A 20,528-nucleotide genomic window follows, 5' to 3' on the forward strand; every position below is an offset into this window, starting at 1 on the left:
TTATTCCCCCCAAAACTATTATTTTCGGTTCTTTTAATAAAATTCAACTGAAATGAAAATGATTATTCCATTCATAAGTATTTAAAACTTTAAAATATTTTAACCATAACACTTTCATTGCTTGGAAGACGGGTTTTTTCTTCGAAAGAAAGAGCATAATCCTGTAAGAAAATTTTGCAGCATTTTACAGTACTTTTGTGCTGATTACTAAATTTTTTTTCATCAACGTCTTATTTTTTGTTCAGCAATGCTTAAGGTGGTGTTGAGGGCATGTAATTAACGCCAGCTGGTGTCTTTTTCCATCTTTACACACAAACCCCCCTCTCTCTTCTGCTTTCATCATCAGCATCAAAAGGGGGAGATGAAAAAAAAAAAAGAAGTAGAGATCTTAATTGATTGATCATTATCGACCCTAGTATGTTCGTAAGCTTCGGCATATTGCATTATATAATTCAAAATATTAAAACGATGTAAAATGTTTCCAAAATAATATACTTCATTTTGGGATTTAACAACATAGTACAGAACTGTATGTTTCATTTGTTTATGTTCTATATAAACTTAATCAGCATAACATTCTAAATGCAAGTTTGTACCTGAGTTTAAAATGGGTTTTTATTTTTGTCGGGTTTACTGGAATTTAAAAAATAATTCTTTTTCTTCTAATTTCTGATTACTAGCCATGACGTTGTTTGTTGCTAAAAACATCAAATGATTCTTCTTTGGAGAAAGAATTTTTTTTAATCAATTCAATTAAATAATTCATAAAGTAATACTCTTAATAAACAAACATATCCGTAATCTAATCATATCCATAATACTCTTAATATTATTTTTAAAAAAAATTGCGATGCAGTGAAATTAAAAAATAAAAATAAATAAAGGTTTATTCTTTCTTTTTGACGAAACCGTTTCCTGCTATATGATCCCTGCGAACATATCGTGAAAGAGCCGAAATAACCATCGTCAGTTCTTCGATGAAACAAATTTCGTCAAAAGTAATCTTAACGCTTTTCTTTGTTGATTATTTTTTTTCCTCTTGATTTTTGTCAGAAATTCTTCAAATTTTGTTCATAAAAATTCATTTTATGTAACACATAAGTACACAAATTTCTTCACACCATTCATTAATTTTTTTATTTATTTACTGTTGCTCTATCCATAGTGGAATTTTGAAATTAAAAATATGGACTATAAAATTATCAAGGAAAATGTTTTCGGTTTAAGAAATTGATAATTGTTGTAAAGTTCCAGTTGTAGAAGTTAATGAATTAATTTAAAAATGTTCATACTTTTTATTCCAAGAATCAGATTTGATAAACAATAAAAAAGTTTTATTTCTGAAAACACGTAGAGCTCCAAGGTAAAGATTAATCTTAATTTTTATTATAAATACCCATTATCAAATAATAAATTTGGAAAATGGCACGGGGGGTGTGGCTGCAGAGTTAAGCTCCATTGGACACCTCCGAAAATGAAAAATGCAAGTGTCATGTATACGTTAAAATAGTTTTTGCAAGGAACGTTAAGGCATTCATGTATTGGCTATTAATTGATTAAATTTAATGCCAGAGCTCTTTTTCTTATCCTTGCTCTTTAACCAGGCTAAGAAAAAGCCAGGGCTCTTTTTCTTAGGTGGAAAAGAAATCGTGAGAAATAATACAATTTTTTTTTAATGAAATCCAAACATCAGTCACCATATAACGGTTTTGGAATTCTATGCTAATGTGTCAGACAGATTTAGAGGGAATCTCTAAAAATAAATTTTATTCTGCATCAATTCAAGGTTGTGGTATAAAAATATCACTGATTATATTAATGATTTTTGTTCAATGAAAAAGGATTAAATAAGTTAATAATTTGGTTTTTCAATGTTAGGAAATATGTTAGCCATATTTCAGAATGACAAATATGTTTGCTTATTAAAGTGTAAGTCTTCTTTTTTAAATGTCATTTAAAAATGATTTGAAACAAACTAAAAAAATTGCTTTAATGCAACTCTTTATTGGCAGGTTTTTCTTCATAATTTTTCACCCCAATTCAATTCACCCACAAGCCATCTGCCATTTTTACCGCCTTTATTTTCTCAAAATGACGTGAATTAGCGATAACGTTACACCGCAAGGTGTGACAATATCGATGAAAGCTCGAAAACCCCGAAAAAAATCCAGTACAGAGCCTTTTTTCTTTATCTTAACAAACTATAGAGGCAAAGTTTACAAGTATATAAATATATTGATACTTTCTCCACACACCTTTATTTCAAAAATTTTTATCTCTCCAACTATATGCCCACCACACTGAATAGGGGGGTGATAAAAAATAAAGGAGAAATCTTCTGTTTCCTCTCTTTTCCGACTCTCCTTTAAACCCATCTCCTTCCATTCTACTGGGGAGTTAATTTAAACCGACAGAATGATGGATTACTTCAAGTCCCCCCCCCCCTTTACCGCGACATATACTACCCTCCCCGTAAAGTTTATATAGATATATATGTACATCTACATACACACACATTCGTATACAGAGCTCCATATATGTTTTCGTCTTTCTCTTAATTTTTTAGCCCTTCACACATTGGTTCGTTCCGCCGTTCTTTCGTTTCGGTGTTGAGTATCATCCATCATTTAGGTGTCAAGGATTTTCTATCCGAGGATGAAGAAGAGGAGGAGGAAGATGCTTGTATTCGGGATGCGCGCGCACACTTTTTCTACTTTACTGTGTATGTGTCCCTTCCTCTATCTTGTCTGGATGATCGAGACACTGTGATCGCTTCCACGGGCGTTAAGGAACCAGTGTCGAATGTTCGACAGATTGTATGAATATCGAACCATCCAAAAAATTTGTCGATAAAAAAACATAAATAAATAACTTTGAAAAAAAAAGTAGTGTGACAGTTCTGATGGTTTTGGTGAAATGTATTGATCTAGTTCGGTCTGAAAAAGAGGAATATGGTATCATTTCATAAAAGAAATTGATTTTGAATGCAAAATGAATTGAGTGATGTGCATATGATTGTTTATACGCTCCCTGATATAGATATGAAAACAATATTGCATACTTCTAAATAAATATAACTTATTATTAAATTTCTATAATATTATGTATTTATTTTTCAATATATTTAACTTGCATTATAATGCGAATATATATTCACTAAAATCTTTAGTTTAATTATTTTGTGTTTAATAGAGCATCCTAATTGTACAGTGTAAGTCAATAATAGTGTCACCTAATCTTAATATTTTATGAAAATAATGCATGAAAATAAAAACATTTTTAATTTCACGCATTAAAATTTTAACGTTTATGTTTATTAATTTTCATAAAATAATTATTGCAGTATATAGAATGAGATTCACGATAAAACTGGAAGCATTTTGAATGAATAATAATAGTTCATTTAAAGGTTTTATGAAGCTCATTTTCATATGAAGATATGATGTATTTAAATTAGTTCTTATGCATATTCTTCTCTTTTAATCGTTCTGTTCTACAATTAACTTTCGGTGGAAATCTCTCTGTTGAAGAGATAAGAAAGCTAACATTCTAAACAGTCTCTTCAGAATAGAACTTTCTCGAGTCTTCAACTTTAAATTCTTCAAACATTCTCGAATAAACGGAATATCCTATCACACATTTCTCCATTCAAAAGAAGAGCAAAATCGCAATGTTCTATTCTTTTACTTTTAATGAAGACGAGACGCACAGAATTTTAAGCCTTTATGACATCTTAATCCTCTATCTAAAACTAAAGCCTTTTACCTTTGCTAATCACCTGGGGACAGAATGATCCATATTTCCTGTTATATTCTGTGCTTTTCCCCTTTAAAATGGGGGGAGGGTAAGGTTGATGTTAATTTAAACACCAATGCCCCTTGTCCCTCCGGTTTTGTTCGAGAACTCTTTTACTCTTAACTCATTAGGCAGAAAACGAAATTAAAGTTTAATTACTAAATTTCGAATTGACGCAACATTTCAAGATGTGATAATGGAGTTCTTAATTCTGAGTTGGAGATGATTAGAACAAATTTACTTTTGTCAAAAACTAAATTAAAAGAAATTTTGTTGCTAAAATTAAAATAATTTAGTGGTGTTTTGCCCAATTAAAGTTCATAAAGTTTTTAGATAGTTGAATATTGAGTGTCACGGAGTGCAAAACATTTCATTTTCATGGAATTTAACTATTAGTGAGCTAAGTTTATACAGAAAATACAAAAATATATGGGCTTTAGGATTCAGAATTTTTTGCATAAAGAATATAAACAGCCAAATACTTACAGCTCTTGATACTCAACTTGGTATAAACTCGTAACCTGGAAGATTATGAATCTTACAAGAACAGAATTGAGCAAGCACTTTTTTGGTGGAAGATATTTTAGATAAAACTCAACAATGTTTGATACTATTTTATTTTGACTTTACGCAAATGTTTTTGAATTGAAAACACGATCAGTACTTTTAACTCAAGTAGAGAGTTTTTATCTTTCATTTTCTTTACATTCAGTTGATATTATTTAATCTTACAGTAAAGTTCGTACTGTATTTCACTTTAAATATTGGTTAAAGTGCTTGATTTAACTTTAAAATACCCCACAGTGGACTAATCGTCAAGACGCGATTCCCAGCTGAACACCGAAGTCAAGTATCATTGGCTGCGGTCAGTAAGCGGGTGACTACTTTCATCAGCCTGCGTAGGGACCGAGGGCGCGCGGCATCGCTCCCTAAAATATTTAACTGTAAAGTGCTCGACTTCGTGCATGGGACGTCGTGCTATTAAAGCGAAAATGCCGTCCCTTCTGCAGAGGATCAAAATTTTGATGGCATGTCTTCAGATCAACCTCAGAGATGTTTCCCAGACCGTCACCGTGGTGGCTCAGGGGATAGAGCATTCATGTTCCAATGAGGTGAACTGGGTTCGAATTGCGATGACTGGTCGATACGATTTCCGCACCCGCTCCCAACAATCACTCTGCTGACATAAAAATATCCTCAGTGGTAGATGGATCATGGGACTTCCCTTGCCGACAAGCTAACAGTGGAAAGTTCTCGTGGTCTTCCTCTCCGTGCAACGCAAATGCGAGTTAGTTCAATCAAAAATTTCTCCACGAAGGCATATTTCTCCCAATACTTGATCCAGGAGTTCCCTTGTCTTCTGGATAGGGTTCAAAATTACAAGGCTATGTAGGTGAACATTAGTAGTCGTAAACCCGTAATTGGGTCGGCTGTTCAACGATGGTTATTAAATAAAATAGCTTATTATGCACCTCTTGTATGATCTAAATGAAGTACCCAATTACCTTAAAGCTGTTTTTCGAAGGTTTTTTGGGAACATGAAGCAACGCTCTTTTTTTCTTGGAAATATTTTTAAAATTATTGTAAATTTGCAACAGTTAGTCATGACTAGTAGGTCAAATTAAGCGTTCATCCGTTTTTACATCCGTTATGTTAGTTCTGAAAATAGCGCAAAACGTTCATAGCAAAAAATGCCCTAATTTTGTGAAAATGAGAAGCGTTTTTCACTTAATTTTTATATTTTACTCTGACGCTGCATTATTTAGGATTATAAAACTTACAAAATTTAGAACTGTTCATGGATCTTGATCGTTTTCGTGGAGAAGCTAAGCTAAATTTACAATTATTAAAAGTTTCATAACTTTTTTTCAATATTTTATATATGAAACCTTTTTAAAAAAAATACCAATTCTAAAACCCAGATAATTCTTTAAGACAAGATGGTATATATCATAGGTTCCCAATTTTTTTCGGCTTTGGAACCTCAAATAATCAAGCATCTTCTGGCGGATCTCGACTTAATAAATAAAGTGAATATAATCATTAAGAGATTGCTTTTTTTTTTACTTCTAGAGTTTTTTATATTTAAAAAGAGGAATGCATTTTTTTATCGTTTTATCATTAAATTAGGTTTTATTGAATTCGCAATCTTAGAGCTACATCTACTCTAGCTAAAAATTTGTTTTCGTATTGCTACAGAAAAAAAAAGACATTTTATAAACGTTTAAAATAGTTTATATTCAAACATATTTCTTTATTAATAGATTCAGTTATTATAAATTTTTTATTTGATTTGAAAAGGACAATGTGAAATACTATTGCAATTTTTTTATAAATGCATGTTCTTTTTCATAATTTTTCGATTATTTACCTCTTTTTGGCATTTTATTTTAAATATATGATTTCATAAAGGTATTTGAAATAATAAGTAATTGATTGGATCTAAATATAATTATAGATTTCAAAAAGATTTACGAAAAAAATCGTGTAAAAAGTACTTAACTCTCGGAACCCCTTCAACTTTTAAGCGGAACTCTAGAGTTCCGCAGGTTACCATTTGGGAACCACTGCCGTATATAGTTTAAAATCATAGCTTTGCTTCAAATATGAAGTACTTAAACTGCTACTTTTTTTCGTCGACGAAAGAGCTTTGAAGAGTTTTAAAATGTAGTACCCTGTTTTTTTTATTTTATTAAAAGGAAGAAGAAAAAAAAGATTGTTCGTACGTACGCAAAAAAATAAATAATTTAAGAAGAGAGTTGAGTCGTGAGAACTGCAGAGAAAGATTTGCGTGCATATACTGTAACTCCCCATTTCCGTTTAGCATTGCAGAATATTAAACTGAAAAAGTATCCGTTAATGATGAATAGCTCGCGAAGGCTATGATACAATTTGTCACTATACTTGACATTTGTACCTTTTTATGATGCACAATTCTTTTTATTCCATAAAAGGGAAGAAATCTAGCCCCGCCTTGCCTTTGATGTCATTGGTCACACAAGAAGCGACGCGTATTCCTGTCACGGGAATTTGATAAATGATCGGACGGGAATTTACTTCATTTCAATTTTAGGATCGCGAATTCCAAACCCATCTCACTTTTAACGGCCCAAACAATGGACGCTAAAATATTTTCATCACAATTTTTTTTTTTTTTATTCTTTTACAGTTCCGGAAAATTTTCTTTCCTTTTTTTTTTTTTTTCTTTAAATTTTTTTTTCTTCGCTTCTTTGAAAGTTGTGATCAAATATTCTTTAACTAGAATTGGAACTGCTTCTGCAATAACAAGAAGTGCAGAAGCGTGTATTGAAGTCAAGTTTTTATCTCCCTTTAAAATGTTGTTTGAGTTGTGCCTGTAAAAAGTATCTTCACATATGATAAATGTGATTTAAGTGCTTATTTAAGTTTACCAGTAATTAATTACAAATGTTTACTAGATAAGAGTAAAAATAACATTATTATTATTTTTTTTTTCACCTTCAGAGAAAATCAAGGTAACTCAATTAATTATAAGGAAGCAATAATACTTAGGTTTTTAATCTACATTTTTTATGAAAGTTTTCATGATATTCAGCATATATATTTTTCGAAAAAAGTTCAAAATTTCTATTTTTTCAACCAATTTTATTTTATGACCGTCATTGAACAGCCGACTGAATCTTCAGTGTACGACTACAAATGTTCAACTCCGTACCCTTGTAATTTTGAACCCAATCCAGAGGACAAGGGAACTCCTGTATCAAGTATTGCGAGAAATTTGATTTCCTTGAGGACTTTTTGATGGAACTAAACCGTATTTGCGTTACATGGAAAGAAAAACCACGAAAATCACCCACGGTTAACTGATGACAAGGGGACTTTAACCCATAATTCGTCTACCACTGAGGATATTTTCCGTCAGCATGGTGGTCATATGCGAGACGGGTAAGAAATTCGAATCAATTAGCCATCACCGAGATTCGAAAGCGGTTCACCTCATTGGGAGGCAGGCGCTCTATCCCCTGAGCCACCACGGCTCTTTTTCAACCAATTTTTGGGTTTACGACTACAAATGTTCAACTCCGTATCCTTGTAATTTTGAACCCAAACCAGAAGACAAGGAAACTGCTGTATCAAGTTAGTGAGAGAAATTTACCTTTGTGGAGGACTTTTTGATGGAACTAACCCGCATTTGCGTTACATGGAGAGGAAGACAGCGAGAGCTTCCCACGGTTAGTCTGACGGCAAGGGGACTCTAACCCATGATCCATCTACCTCTGAGAACATTTGGATATTTCACGTCAGCACTGTGGTCAATGCCAGCCGGATGCGGAATTCGTATCGACCAACCATCGCTGTGATTCGAACCCCGTTCACCTCATTGGAAGGCGAACTCTCTATCCCCTGAGTCATCGGAGGTCAGCCATTGGGCGAAATTAACAGCCTCCACTAGTCACTGAGTAACTAATGGTGATTAAAAACTACATGCAAGTCACATCACCACTTTTTTCGTTGAAAATGCACAGAATTTGCCTTTTATTATTACTTAAATAAACATGAAATTATTTTAAATATTTTATAATGTTCTAAAAATGATTCCCTTCCACTCCTGTTCCTTATATTTTCTTTCCGTTTTGAAACGAACATTGTAATGTTTTAATATTTTGAAGAATGTCTCAAAAGAAATGTATCCTATTATTAAGATGAACAATGTTTTCAACCATTTGAAATTTTTAAGTTTTTAAAAAGTGGTCCCTCTAAAAAATTCTAATGCCTTATACAATTTTCATTGGCTTATAAAAATAAAATTAAGGGGTTTTAAAGTTCATAAAAGTCCTATAATGCATGCTAAAATACTTTCAGTTCAGTTGCTAAATTACATTTTTTTGACAACTTCCAGACCAGCCATTTTTTTTAATCGTTAGCTACATTAAATCGAAACCAGTTAGAACTTAAGCCAAATTTATATCTAATTTCTAGATTAAAGCTTTAAAAGCACCATCTAACACAATTAACAGCTTGAACAGTTAAAAAGTCAGAAAAATCGAACAAAAATAACAGTGTCTTTGGCAATTTCCCACTCGATTTAAACTAAAGATTAAGAGACGAGAAATCCCCTTATTTATTCTAATTTCCGTACCCACATTAAAGAGATTTCCTTACTTGTTCATCTGTCTTTAATATTAAGACGACTTAAAGGTATTTATTACGTTAAATTTACATTTGAAAGATTATTTTCATAATGACTTTAATCACATTTTCTTTCGTTTTTTTTTCGTTACGTCTTAATTCCATACTTTTTTTTTTTGACAAATGAAGATAAAACCCGAAGCGCATGCACATGAATATTCGTACGACATTTCTCTTTTTAATTCACTTCATTCATTTATTCCCTCCTCCCCCCCCAACCCCTTATAAGTAATTAAACAGTGAGAAGTGTTAAAAAGAGCGCAACATATTATCCAGTAAGCACGGAAAAAAAATTAAGATTATGCAAAAGGGAGAAAAAGAGATGAAAAATAAAATATCGAATTAAGAATGCAGAAAGAAACAGTCAAAAAAAGCGTTTGCATGGGGGAGAAGTACTTTTAAATAATGAATCAGCGCCAGAAAAAAAAAAAGTTAGAGATAAGATTTAAATTCTTCATATCGTATCTAAAAGATAATCACGGCCTCTGGTGCCTATTCTAGACTTTCCAGGGCCTTTAATTTGGCCAAAAGGGAATTTAAAGACGTTTTGCTCATACATGTATACATAGGGTGTGTGGGGGCGAGGGGGAATAATTATTATTCAAAATCTGAGCGCCTTTTGCCTTTTGGTCCGTACTTCGAGACCCATGTTCGCTAATGAATATGCATTTCGGAAAGGGTTACGGGAAATAAGCACTTTTAATTTAAACGAATGTTTCTTTATAATACCCTAGAAATGAGAGTGAATTCAGAAGAAATAGGATATGAAAAAAGTTTCCTCGAAAATTAACCTCGTAAAAATAGATAGAAAAACCCGGAGCATATTTCTTTTCAAAAGAAAGAGGGAGAGAAAAACTGTTGGAAACATTTTAAAAATAGGGAGATTTTTACTTTTGGTTTCGTTTAAAACATATTTCCATTATTCATGTTTAGTACTTGAAAATATTGTTTGTAAAAACTGTGTTATCAACTGCTTACTGTTCATTTTAGCTCTGAATGTTTATTTAATTTAAAATTATATAAATGATAAATACAATCGTTGTTATATATTTAAAAAAAATCATAAATGAATAAAAACAAGTTGCTTCGAAACTTTTTTTTTCATTAGTGTTCATAAATATTTTTACACTCAAATAAATAAACATTAATTTTCTGAAATGTACACTAAATATGCAAGCTTATTTTATTATATGAGTTTGAATTTTATTATATGAGTTGAATGTCTTTGAGTCATTGTAATCAGGATGACCAAATGACTCAAGAATTCATTTTTTCTCTTTTAACTGGATTCAAATTTGAGAGATTATGGAGTTAAACATTAAGCGCATTTCATCGGTTAAGTTGACCGGCTGTTTAACGTCAAAAATAATGTAAACTATGAAACAGTAGAAAATTTTAAAGTGCAAAAGCATGGTCATAACTGAAGAAAATCTTATGCATATTGAGGTTGAAGTTTATCACCTAGAAAATATTTTTAAAAAACTGTCATAAATTCGATTGCCATTCCGGATCTTCTTAAAAATCATCTTTCAAAATTTTCCTTTTCTAAAAATCGTCTGCTTTTAAGAACTCTAAAAATGATCTCACCAGGTATTATTTCCAAAAAAATTTCGATACTTTTGCTTAAGAAACTACCATTTAACTCCTTATTAAACTATTCTGAGATAAAATTTAATCTGAAATTTTAATATTTAATAAATGTAATTAAGTTTCTTTTAATTAACAATAGTTTTTGTCTAAAAACTTTCTTGCACTTTACTTTCCTATTTTCTAAAAATCGTCTGCATTTTAAGAATTCCAAACGATCTGAACTAGGATTAAGTATTCAACAGCAAGTTTACTTAAGAAAATATCATTTATCTCTGAAGGTTGGCATCCGAAGCGAGACAATTCGAAAACAAAGCGCACAAAAACAAATTAACCTGAGATGAAAAACGAACGACTGATAATTAACAGATAGGGGATTCGAGGCGATATCTTTTCCTCTTTTCTGATCGGGCGAACGGGTAAAAGTTACTCGAAAATCTGCCACTAATTTGTTTTTAAAAAAGAGACCCCACCCGGGGTAAGGATTGACGTCTGAATTAACGAAGCTTATTGTTTCCAAAGCTTTTGAAAAAGACAAACGGTGGAAATTGCATATCAAACGGCAGAAGTTTTAAAACAAAAGCTTTACCCACTTTCGCTTTTCATCTTATCTTTTACCTGCTTATCAATCGGGGACGCTTCTTAAATAAAAGAGAGGATGGATTGAGGACTTGCGGTGCAAGTCCCGGTCTCTATTAGGACTTGATTTATTCCTACTTTCGATATTGTTCGTCTGATCGTCTGATCTCAATAATGTTTATCAAAGTGCTTAGAAAATTGTGAAGTAATTGATTATTTTGATTAATTTATTATTTGAACTCATTTAATATTAAAATAATACTACCCAAAAGCAAAGAATTTTGATTATTTTATTTTATAAACTTTTTCAACATTAAACTAAAATTGAATAAGCGAGGAGTTTTGATCAATCTGAGCTTTGAACTCATTTAATTTTATTGACTAAAAGCAAAAAGCTATTTTTATTTTTATTTAATATTTTTTTATTGGAACTCATTCAATATTATTGTTGTTTGAAATCACAAAAAACGAAGAGGTTGTATTATTGTGTCTTAGTGCTCTTTTTAACTATCCTTAATACAGCTTTTCGTGTTATTCGAATAAATTATTGCAATTTTTGGTATTGAATATCGAAATTTTTATAAACTGATATAACAATTAAAAACTGATTTGATATTCTAATTTAGTTCTTAGGTTTGAGTCACACAGGAAAACTTATTTTAACTTAACTGTAATCAAAAGTGAGGCTAAAATAAAAGTCATCCAAAAAATCATGTATTGTGAGAAAAAGCTTTTACTTTTTAAACTAGGTGTAAGTTAGCCTAGTCTTTCCAAAATCAGTTATAGAGCTGCTAGTGAATCATATAAAAAAAAAATTTCTAATTTCAACTATTAGAAATTAACAAATCACATACTCATTATTTGTCATAACAAGATTTGTTTTCTCTTTAAATACAAATATTTTGAACCAAATTACCAAGTTAACAAATCACCATTTTGTACGGTTTATACATTTGTTTAAATTATTAAATTTAATCCGAGAAAAGAGAAAAAAATAACAAAATTACTAAATAAAAAATTTCCTTTACTGAGCTTTTCTATAAAATAATATCCTGAAAATGCCTAATGATTAGGAGGTTACGGAGATACAATATTGTGACTTTAATGACAGTGGTAAATTGAATTAAAAGCTATTCTGTATTATTATCTTTAAACTTTATTTTAAAAATTATTAACTGCATTGTTTAAAAATATTATTGACTATTATTAAACATATTGGGTAGGATCTTACCAATTTTTTTTCTACTTTTCTCCTGTAAATATATTTTTAGTCTGGTCTATCTTTCTTTTTCAATTTTTTATTAATTTTTTTGCCTGATTAAATCTGAGGAATCGTCAATTCATAAAATAATAATTAATTGTTCTTTTAATTAATTTCATGATAGGAGTGACTTTGTAAGGACTTAATCCTAATCATTCCTATTCCTAATTATTCATTTAATTTTATCCAACCGTATTTGATGCCTCATTTACCAACGAAGACATCAACACAGCAAATGCAATCAATAAAGACTAACTTTGAGATATTTTTGTTTTATTGACGTAAAAAATGAACATAATTTTTTATTATTATATTTCAGTTTGGGGAAGAAATAAATAAAATAAGGGATATCCGCAATGATATGAACTAAATTTCAATATGAGTTCATTTACTGCCTTTGTATAAGTACATTGTAAAAAATTCCTGATAAAATTACAGCAAAAATACCAGCAGTGCCAGTACTTTTTAGCGTAAAATTTAATTCCATACCCTTTTACAGTAATATTTATTTAATTACAGTGAGTCAGTAAATATTAAAAATTAAGGTACATAAAATTTATTTTGTACCATAGAATTTTACCGTAATTTTATCAGAAACTTTTTACAGTGTACATATTTTCTAATTTATTCTATTTCCAATTAAAAGAATTTTTTTTATGGGTACGGAAATATTAAAGTCTCTAAAATGCTTTCTGTCATTAATTAATAAGAAGTAATTATGAAAATGAACCGCATAAAAAAAAACATATTTTGCTGAGAGAAGTATTTTTTGACGGAATAAATTATTTTCATTCCAGTAGCCTTCCGCGAATTTCAATATTCCACTTTTCCTCTGAATAAACAGTCGGCATAGTGGAAAAGTGAAAAGAGGCGCGAAAAATTACTCGTTTAAAATTACATTTGCCGAGATTTCATTAATCACCCGTCCTTTGGGGCAGGAAAAGGAGTGTTCAACCGAAATGGAGAGAGAGAGTCGTTTCATTAAAAGGGTATGCAAATTAAGTAGGACTAAGAACAGAGAGAGAACATCGAACAAATGAGATAATGACAGAAACATTTCGTTCTTTTTCGGATTTCCTGACTTTTCAACTCACTATTTATCTCCTTTCCCGATCTTCTCGCTTTCTTTTGTCTCCTGGAATCAGGAATCGGTAAGAAGGGTTTTCCGCAAACGAGATTCTTTTTCTTGGAAAAGTGCGCCAATTTATTCGCCATAATTAACAAACATTCCGACTGTATGGCTTGAAAATAAGTGTTTTATTGCGTGTATAATGAGGTATTCTGACTGTGTTAGGAATCATTTTTCAAATTAAATGTTTTCCAGAAATTTGAAGACTAATAATTAGAGTTAATATATAACTTTACGTTAGCATAGTTTATGTTGCACACTATGTGTAAAGTAAAACTGCCAAGGTGTGGACAATGGATTTCAGCATATTATAAAGCGAATAAAAATGAAATAAAATGTCTAAAAGCTTTTACGTTTCTATGGTTTTGTTAACAATTTGTAACAGACGTTAATACACAATGTATTATAGCAGTAACTAATTCTTCTGCAGTAATAAAATTAAATTTATGCTTGAAACATCTTACAGTATTATTATAATTTTTACTAATTTGTTTTGCGATTATCTTTCCTTTATTATTCTATAGAAGTGGTATTATTATGTTCTAGCTACCTTGATTTGGTGAATAAAGTCAAGTCCTATTTCAGGTTAAGAGATGATCGGGTTGATGCATCGGATGGTAAAGATAGACTCTACTATGATGTGTCTAGGCAGAAAGATAGCTACGTCAATGGTAAGTCTAAAAAAAACTGATACAAATTTTAATCAGTTTTTATTTATGGATGCCAACAAGCAATTTTTTCGACTGATTTTTCTGAAATTTCCGCAAATTTTTTCCTAATTTCCATGGTATCGTCAAATTTATAATTTTCGCAGACATTTCGTAATTTCATCATATATTTTTTCAATCATTTTCTTTTAATTTTTATTGATTTTAACTGATTTTCTGTAATTATCGTTGACTTTTCTTAATTTCTATGGGTTTTGAACTTTTAAAAGTTACAGAAGAATTCAGTATTCCGATTGCTTTTTATTTATCCTCTCAATTTACAAGAACCACGTGAAAAATTTCGTTGAATGATTTCATAAAATAGAGTAATGATGCAAACAAAATACTTTTAACAGCATTCAAATCCATCAATCACGAACTCATTATCAACATTTGTTGTATTGCTGTTGGATACAGTCAGCAAGTATAGTTCTATATTTTTAAAAATATTAAAGCCTAGTGTGTTTTGAAATTATTTCACTCTTGAAGCATCGTCTCAAGAATCAAAGAATACTACTGTAGTAAACTACACAAATATACATAGATTCGCAAAACAGAAAAGCTGGTTGGCAACCTTGTTATTAATACCTTCTGTTAGTTAGATTTAATTTACTAGACATAGTAATCTAACTCTGAAAATTAATGAAAAGATAGTTTATTAATTGAAAATTGAATTGCAGGTACCGGCAATAGTGGCCATAGCCCCGTTTTAAATCTCTCCCAAAATAGCAGTCGAGGTGGCGGGGGAGGTGGAGGAGGGGGTGTTGGACTCCACAGTGCAGAGGGTAGTGGAAGTGAAGGACCATACAATGACGGAGCAGACGACGATTACAGCGATGATGACGATGATGACCGAGATCAAGGTTAGACAAAGAAAAGGAGAATTCTGTCATAATATTACTTTTCAGTCATAATATATTTTATGAATTCTGTCATAATATAAAATTTTTTTCGTTTTAAAACTGTATTTAAAAGTGTTGCGGTTTTTTTTTTAAAAAGAAACATGACAACGCAAAAGGCAGAAATCTGAAATAGTTTAATTTTTTTTACGAACAAAAATATTCATTATGTTAATAGACTTTGTAATGATATTTTGAATTGAAACTTGTATTTCATTTCTAACACCTACATACGAGTTTTTATTTTTGGTTTAAGTTGTTTTGCATTTTATTAAAGATACCGGTGTTAAAATTTCCAAACATCAGAAATTAGATTTTTAAATGTCTAGGAAAATGTAACAGAATCCAATTTTCTGAGTTGGTGACCGAACATTGATTCTAAGAAAGCAAGTGTGTTCCTCTTTATTGAAAATTGCCAGAAATTTAATATTTTTAAAGACAACTATATATTTTCCTTAAATCTTGACATGAGTTGCTTTCACAATTACTCATAGATGTATGAGATAATAAGAACCTTTTAAAGTTTTCTTTTCTTTATAAGTAATGCTAAAGTTCATTTTTCAAGGATAAAAAAGAAGACTATTTCATTTAAAAGTGTGAATAATTTTTTCGTTGGAAAGAAATGTGTTAGTCATAACAGCAATTCTATAAATATATAACTAATATATTTTGTTTCACTGATGCCTTCAGATTTTAGTGATCATCCTGACGTGAGTAGTACAGCAAATGGTGAGAGATTGGCCCCTAGTCAAATGTTTCCTTTCAGTCATCTGGCTGTGGACGGAGGATCTCCAACTGGTCAAGTGGTTTCATCCATTGAGACACTCCTCAGAAACATACAAGGTCTCTTGAAAGTGGCCGCAGATAATGCTCGCCAACAAGAGAGGCAAATCAATATAGAGAAAGGTAAGTTTCCTTGAATGGAATTTCTAGATTAAATCGTCCTTTTTTCAGTTTATCTGTCCAAAACTTGCATTCGAGACGGAATTGAAATTCCCCCCCCCCCCCCCGAGATTTAAAGTAACTGCTTTATGGATATTCCTTAAGATTAAATATTTTTTTTTGGTTTATTACAACTCCATAAACAGAAAAAAAGTAGTTAAAAAGTAATTCAAAAATATTTTTTGCATGTTTATAAATCAGTGCGCAAAGAATAACAATCAGTTCCAAAAACATGTCAAACTTTGCTAAAGATAAAAATAGCCCAATTGAATTCAAACTTTTTCACTGTTCTCCTGACCGAAATTTAAGAGCCATCCTCACTAAAATATTCGATTGCGGTTTTTTTCTCACTATTCTTTACAGCCAAAAATCAAAATCCGACTGAAAAAGGTATGTTGATCTAAAAAAAGTGCGCCTGAGTGCTTCGTTATTAGCTAAATAATTGGTATATTTCAAAGATACTCCTCAAACACCGAAGATTGAATCTTTGTATATACGGATATATATATATATATATATATATATATATATATATATATATATATATATATATATATATATATATATATATATATATATATATATATATATATATATATATATATATATATATATATATATATATATATATATATATATATATATATATAAACTTTTAATTCCATTACTATCGAGGAATCGATATCAACTAAGAATTAGCAAATAATAAGTGAATGTTATTACAAACAAATTATAAAATTTACAACAGGTAGATAAATTACAAATCCAATCCTTCACTTAGGGGAATATGGATGAGAAAAAATTTTTTTTTGGTTCACTACAGCGTTCCCAACAGGCAATCTATGTTACAAAAAACAGAATAAGACATAAGTAATATTTACTTTTTTCTTTAAACAAGTTTGCTTCACATATAATGAGTCTTCTTATGCAACTGTCATTTATTTGATGGGTTCTACACATATTTGAATACTCAATTCTATAAAAAAAAAAAAACACCTTTTTTGTTCTGTACTTGCCAACCACTTTGAAATAAAATCGAAAGAAAGAAAGAAAGAAGTTTATTAACTTACTGTGATAAAGAGGGAAAAAAGAAGGCGTCCAAAATAGAAATACATTTCAAAGGCATATTTCCAACATGAAAAAAAAAAGTTCTTTCATTTTCAACTATAGTCTCCTTATTCTTAAATCCACCTCAATTTGGAAGCAAGATTTGATCTCTCTTGGGCTAATCTGGATGAGGGGGCTTGTATTGAAAGAAGGGGGGGGGGAGTGTAACAGATAACAAGGGGCAGCGGGGCCTCATTAAAAGCAAAGTACACAAAATGAAAACTCGTGTGAAAAGCTCTTCATCAGACTTGGCGTGCGATCGCTGCCATCAACCGCCTCGTAAACTCCTTCACGACCGCCTTTTACGACCCCTCGTAAAAGACGCGCCTTTTCTATAGTGGATAAAAGCCATTCTCCACATTTGGCGAGACAGCCCTACCACAACATACCCATTCTTAAAAGTGGAAATTCTGCATGTAATTCAATTATAGGGAAAATATACTAAATTTAGAATCAATTTCGAATGCACTAATGTGTATGGTCTCGTCGAATAGTTAAACTATTTATTCGTGCATATTGGTATTTTGAGAAGCTTTTATAACTATACACTGTAAAAAATTCCGAGTCACGGAGCACCAAAAATTGGTTTTCACTAGCTGGCTGCATAAAATGGAGATCAATTTTACCATATTTTGGTATTTTCACTAGTTCCAAATATCAGAAGAAGGTTGCACCAAAAATAGGTCTTTTGAAGAAGCAAAACACCTTTTCTCATTCTTCTTTTATAAAAGCAGAGGAAAATTGCACCATTATTAGGTATTTTTAAAGCGCTGAAATGCAGATCAAGGTAGCTATTTACCGTAACTAAACTATTTACCGTAAGTAGGTTATTTTATGACATACATCTAACCATTTTATACCGCCAACCAAATTTAAAAAGGAAACATAAAAGAAATGAACTTTAATTAATGCTGGGATAATGAGAAACTTTACACCAAATACTGGTTAAAGATTTACAGAGTTTTTTACAGTGTAGGTTTTTAAATTTCCTTCGTAAACCAAAGTAATGTCTTTATTTTTAAACAAGCAAATTTCTTAAATGGAACTAAAAATTCAAATTTTCAAAAATTCATCAAATCGAAAGCAGACGTGTTAGAAATAATTGGAAAAGTAATCAGGGTATAAATTTTTGGGGGAACATAACATAACAATGCACGCCTATAAATTATGAAACTATACTATTTTATTAACATCTGCACCACTTGGCTTTATCGAAGAATTCCTTCATTAGGGGCATAGGAGCAGGGTTGAATGCTGGTTAGGTGTCACCATTACGGTATTCCCAACAAATACTCTTGTTATGTGAAGTAGTCTTGTTTTCTGAGTATAGTTCACAATTAGAAATATGCTGTGGTTCTTATTTTTTGCTTAAAAAGTTACTTCGTAGATACTACTGTTATTAAATCTGATAAAAAAAAATAATAATAATGACCAATCAAAATTATCACTTAAAATCTGAAATCAGCTGTGAAATGTACTAGATCTGTAAAATGCCATATAATGACCAATAAACTATGCTAAGCAAAAACAATTCCAAAATATGATTTTGGAATTTTTCGGGATTTAATCGTTAAAAAACTTGAACAAACCAAAGAATACTTAAAAATTACATTTGCAACAACGTTTAATTTGGTTCCTGACTACTCTTAAAATTCGTTATTTACAGAAAATACTCTAATTCTAGTACTTTTTGCACTTACATTCCTTTTTGATTAATTCAACATAGTTAAAATAACAGTACTAACCTACAGTATATTCAACCTATTTTGGTCATTTATCGTGCAATATTTTAATATTATCATTTTAAAGTTTTTAAGACAAATCATTATGAAATATAAAATAAAAATTAATTAAAGAACAAAATGAATTGTACTGGTTGAAAGGTATGTTAGGTTGGCGATATGTAAAATGAATGAAAAAAAAATGTGGCAACCCTAATAGAAGTTTCGCGGAAATGTTACCTTATTAAAATATTTCCTCTCTTTCCTCATTTTCCGTTCCTTTTTCTTTTCGAAATGTAACAAAATAGTATCTATTTGCTTGCTTTCTCCCCCTTTATCCGTTCCTTAACCCCTTTTCCCATATCCATCTACTGCACTTCAAATTTCCGGAGTTGGAGATGCAAAGTAGCTGAAAGATTTCTGAAATTATGTTAATGACTATCTTTTCACACTTCCGCACTTTTACATTCCTAATATCCACTACAAAGATGGAGAGAAAGTTAGAAGATTTTGCAAAAAGAGAAAGAGAGAAGAAAAAAAATCTCAGTCGTAAAAGGGGTCATTTTTTAGAATGGAACAATAATTCTAAATAAAAAGAAGAAACTTGATAAGAAAAAACTTACTCTCGTTTTAAGAAATTTGATAAACAAAATTATAGGACTAAATAAAGACTTTTGTAAATCTTTAGGGATATAGTGCACAAATAATTAAAGTTATAGAATATGTAATCAAAGTTATACAGTGAGACCCCCAGAAAAGACCACCTCTATGTAGCGACCACCTTTATTTACGACCACTTTTGGGAGGCATGGAATTTTGTTCTATAGACTTTGTGTTGAAGAAACCCTTCAAGATTGACCATTAAAACCTCTACCAGCGACCGGACAAACATCTGCCCGGAATTCGGAAAAGGTCAAATAAGGAAACGCTAAAAAATGTTAAAACAAAAAATTTAACAAAACAAATAAGTAGATTAAATTATATTCAAAATATTTGTGTAAGGCTCTTTTTGACGATACAACCTCATGCTGCGGACAAAGTGTATTCCCAGATATTTTCCAATCAGAGTAAATAATAATTCGAATAAAAAAAAATTTTTTTGTTTTAAAACTATTTTTGCGAAATATTATTATTTTTCATCTATTATTGAAAATAACATACACTTGAATTTATGCGAATCAGTATTTTTTTCCATTGAATTAATGAGAAATCTAGGCCTCTAAATGCTATTCAGGAAGGATGCGTATTTTGGAAACTTGATTTCTATGACGTGTGTATTGAAAAGCTCAATAACCCAATCTCAATAACCCAACACCAGCGTTCCTTTTATCACTTTAGATATTTTATATTGGGCAGAGTTTGTTTTGAATTCCTTGATAAAATTTTAGAGTTCAAAGCAACGCATTATGAGTAAATGTTGACTATTAATGGCTATTTACTTAAGAAAAAATAATTGTAGTTGAAACATGTTTAATCATGTCTGAAAGTGTTAAGTGATATGAAAACTTTTAGTGATCAAATCTTGTAATACGCATATTAATGCTAGATTGCGATTCAACGGTTGCTCACTTGTGTGGCAGACAACGAGATGGACTGGAAGGCTTATCGGGAAACAAATGTAATACCATCATC

General features: G+C 30.8%; 1 protein-coding gene across 6 annotated transcripts in view; it reads left to right on the forward strand.

The window, feature by feature from the left end:
- The window catches only part of LOC107452541 (dachshund homolog 1-like), a 196,893-nt gene that overhangs the window by 119,336 nt on the left and 57,029 nt on the right, over positions 1 to 20,528 (forward strand). For 3 of the 6 annotated variants that reach the window (XM_043042701.3, XM_043042705.3, XM_043042703.3), the window contains 3 exons: positions 14,067 to 14,191; positions 14,908 to 15,090; positions 15,817 to 16,032. In XM_043042701.3, coding sequence (XP_042898635.1) covers positions 14,067 to 14,191; positions 14,908 to 15,090; positions 15,817 to 16,032 — 524 coding nt within the window. 6 annotated transcript variants of the gene reach the window in all.

The sequence above is a fragment of the Parasteatoda tepidariorum genome, chromosome 1 (genome assembly GCF_982258835.1).
Source record: "Parasteatoda tepidariorum strain Cologne lab strain chromosome 1, Ptep-v5.0, whole genome shotgun sequence".
NCBI classification, from domain to species: Eukaryota; Metazoa; Arthropoda; class Arachnida; order Araneae; family Theridiidae; genus Parasteatoda; species Parasteatoda tepidariorum.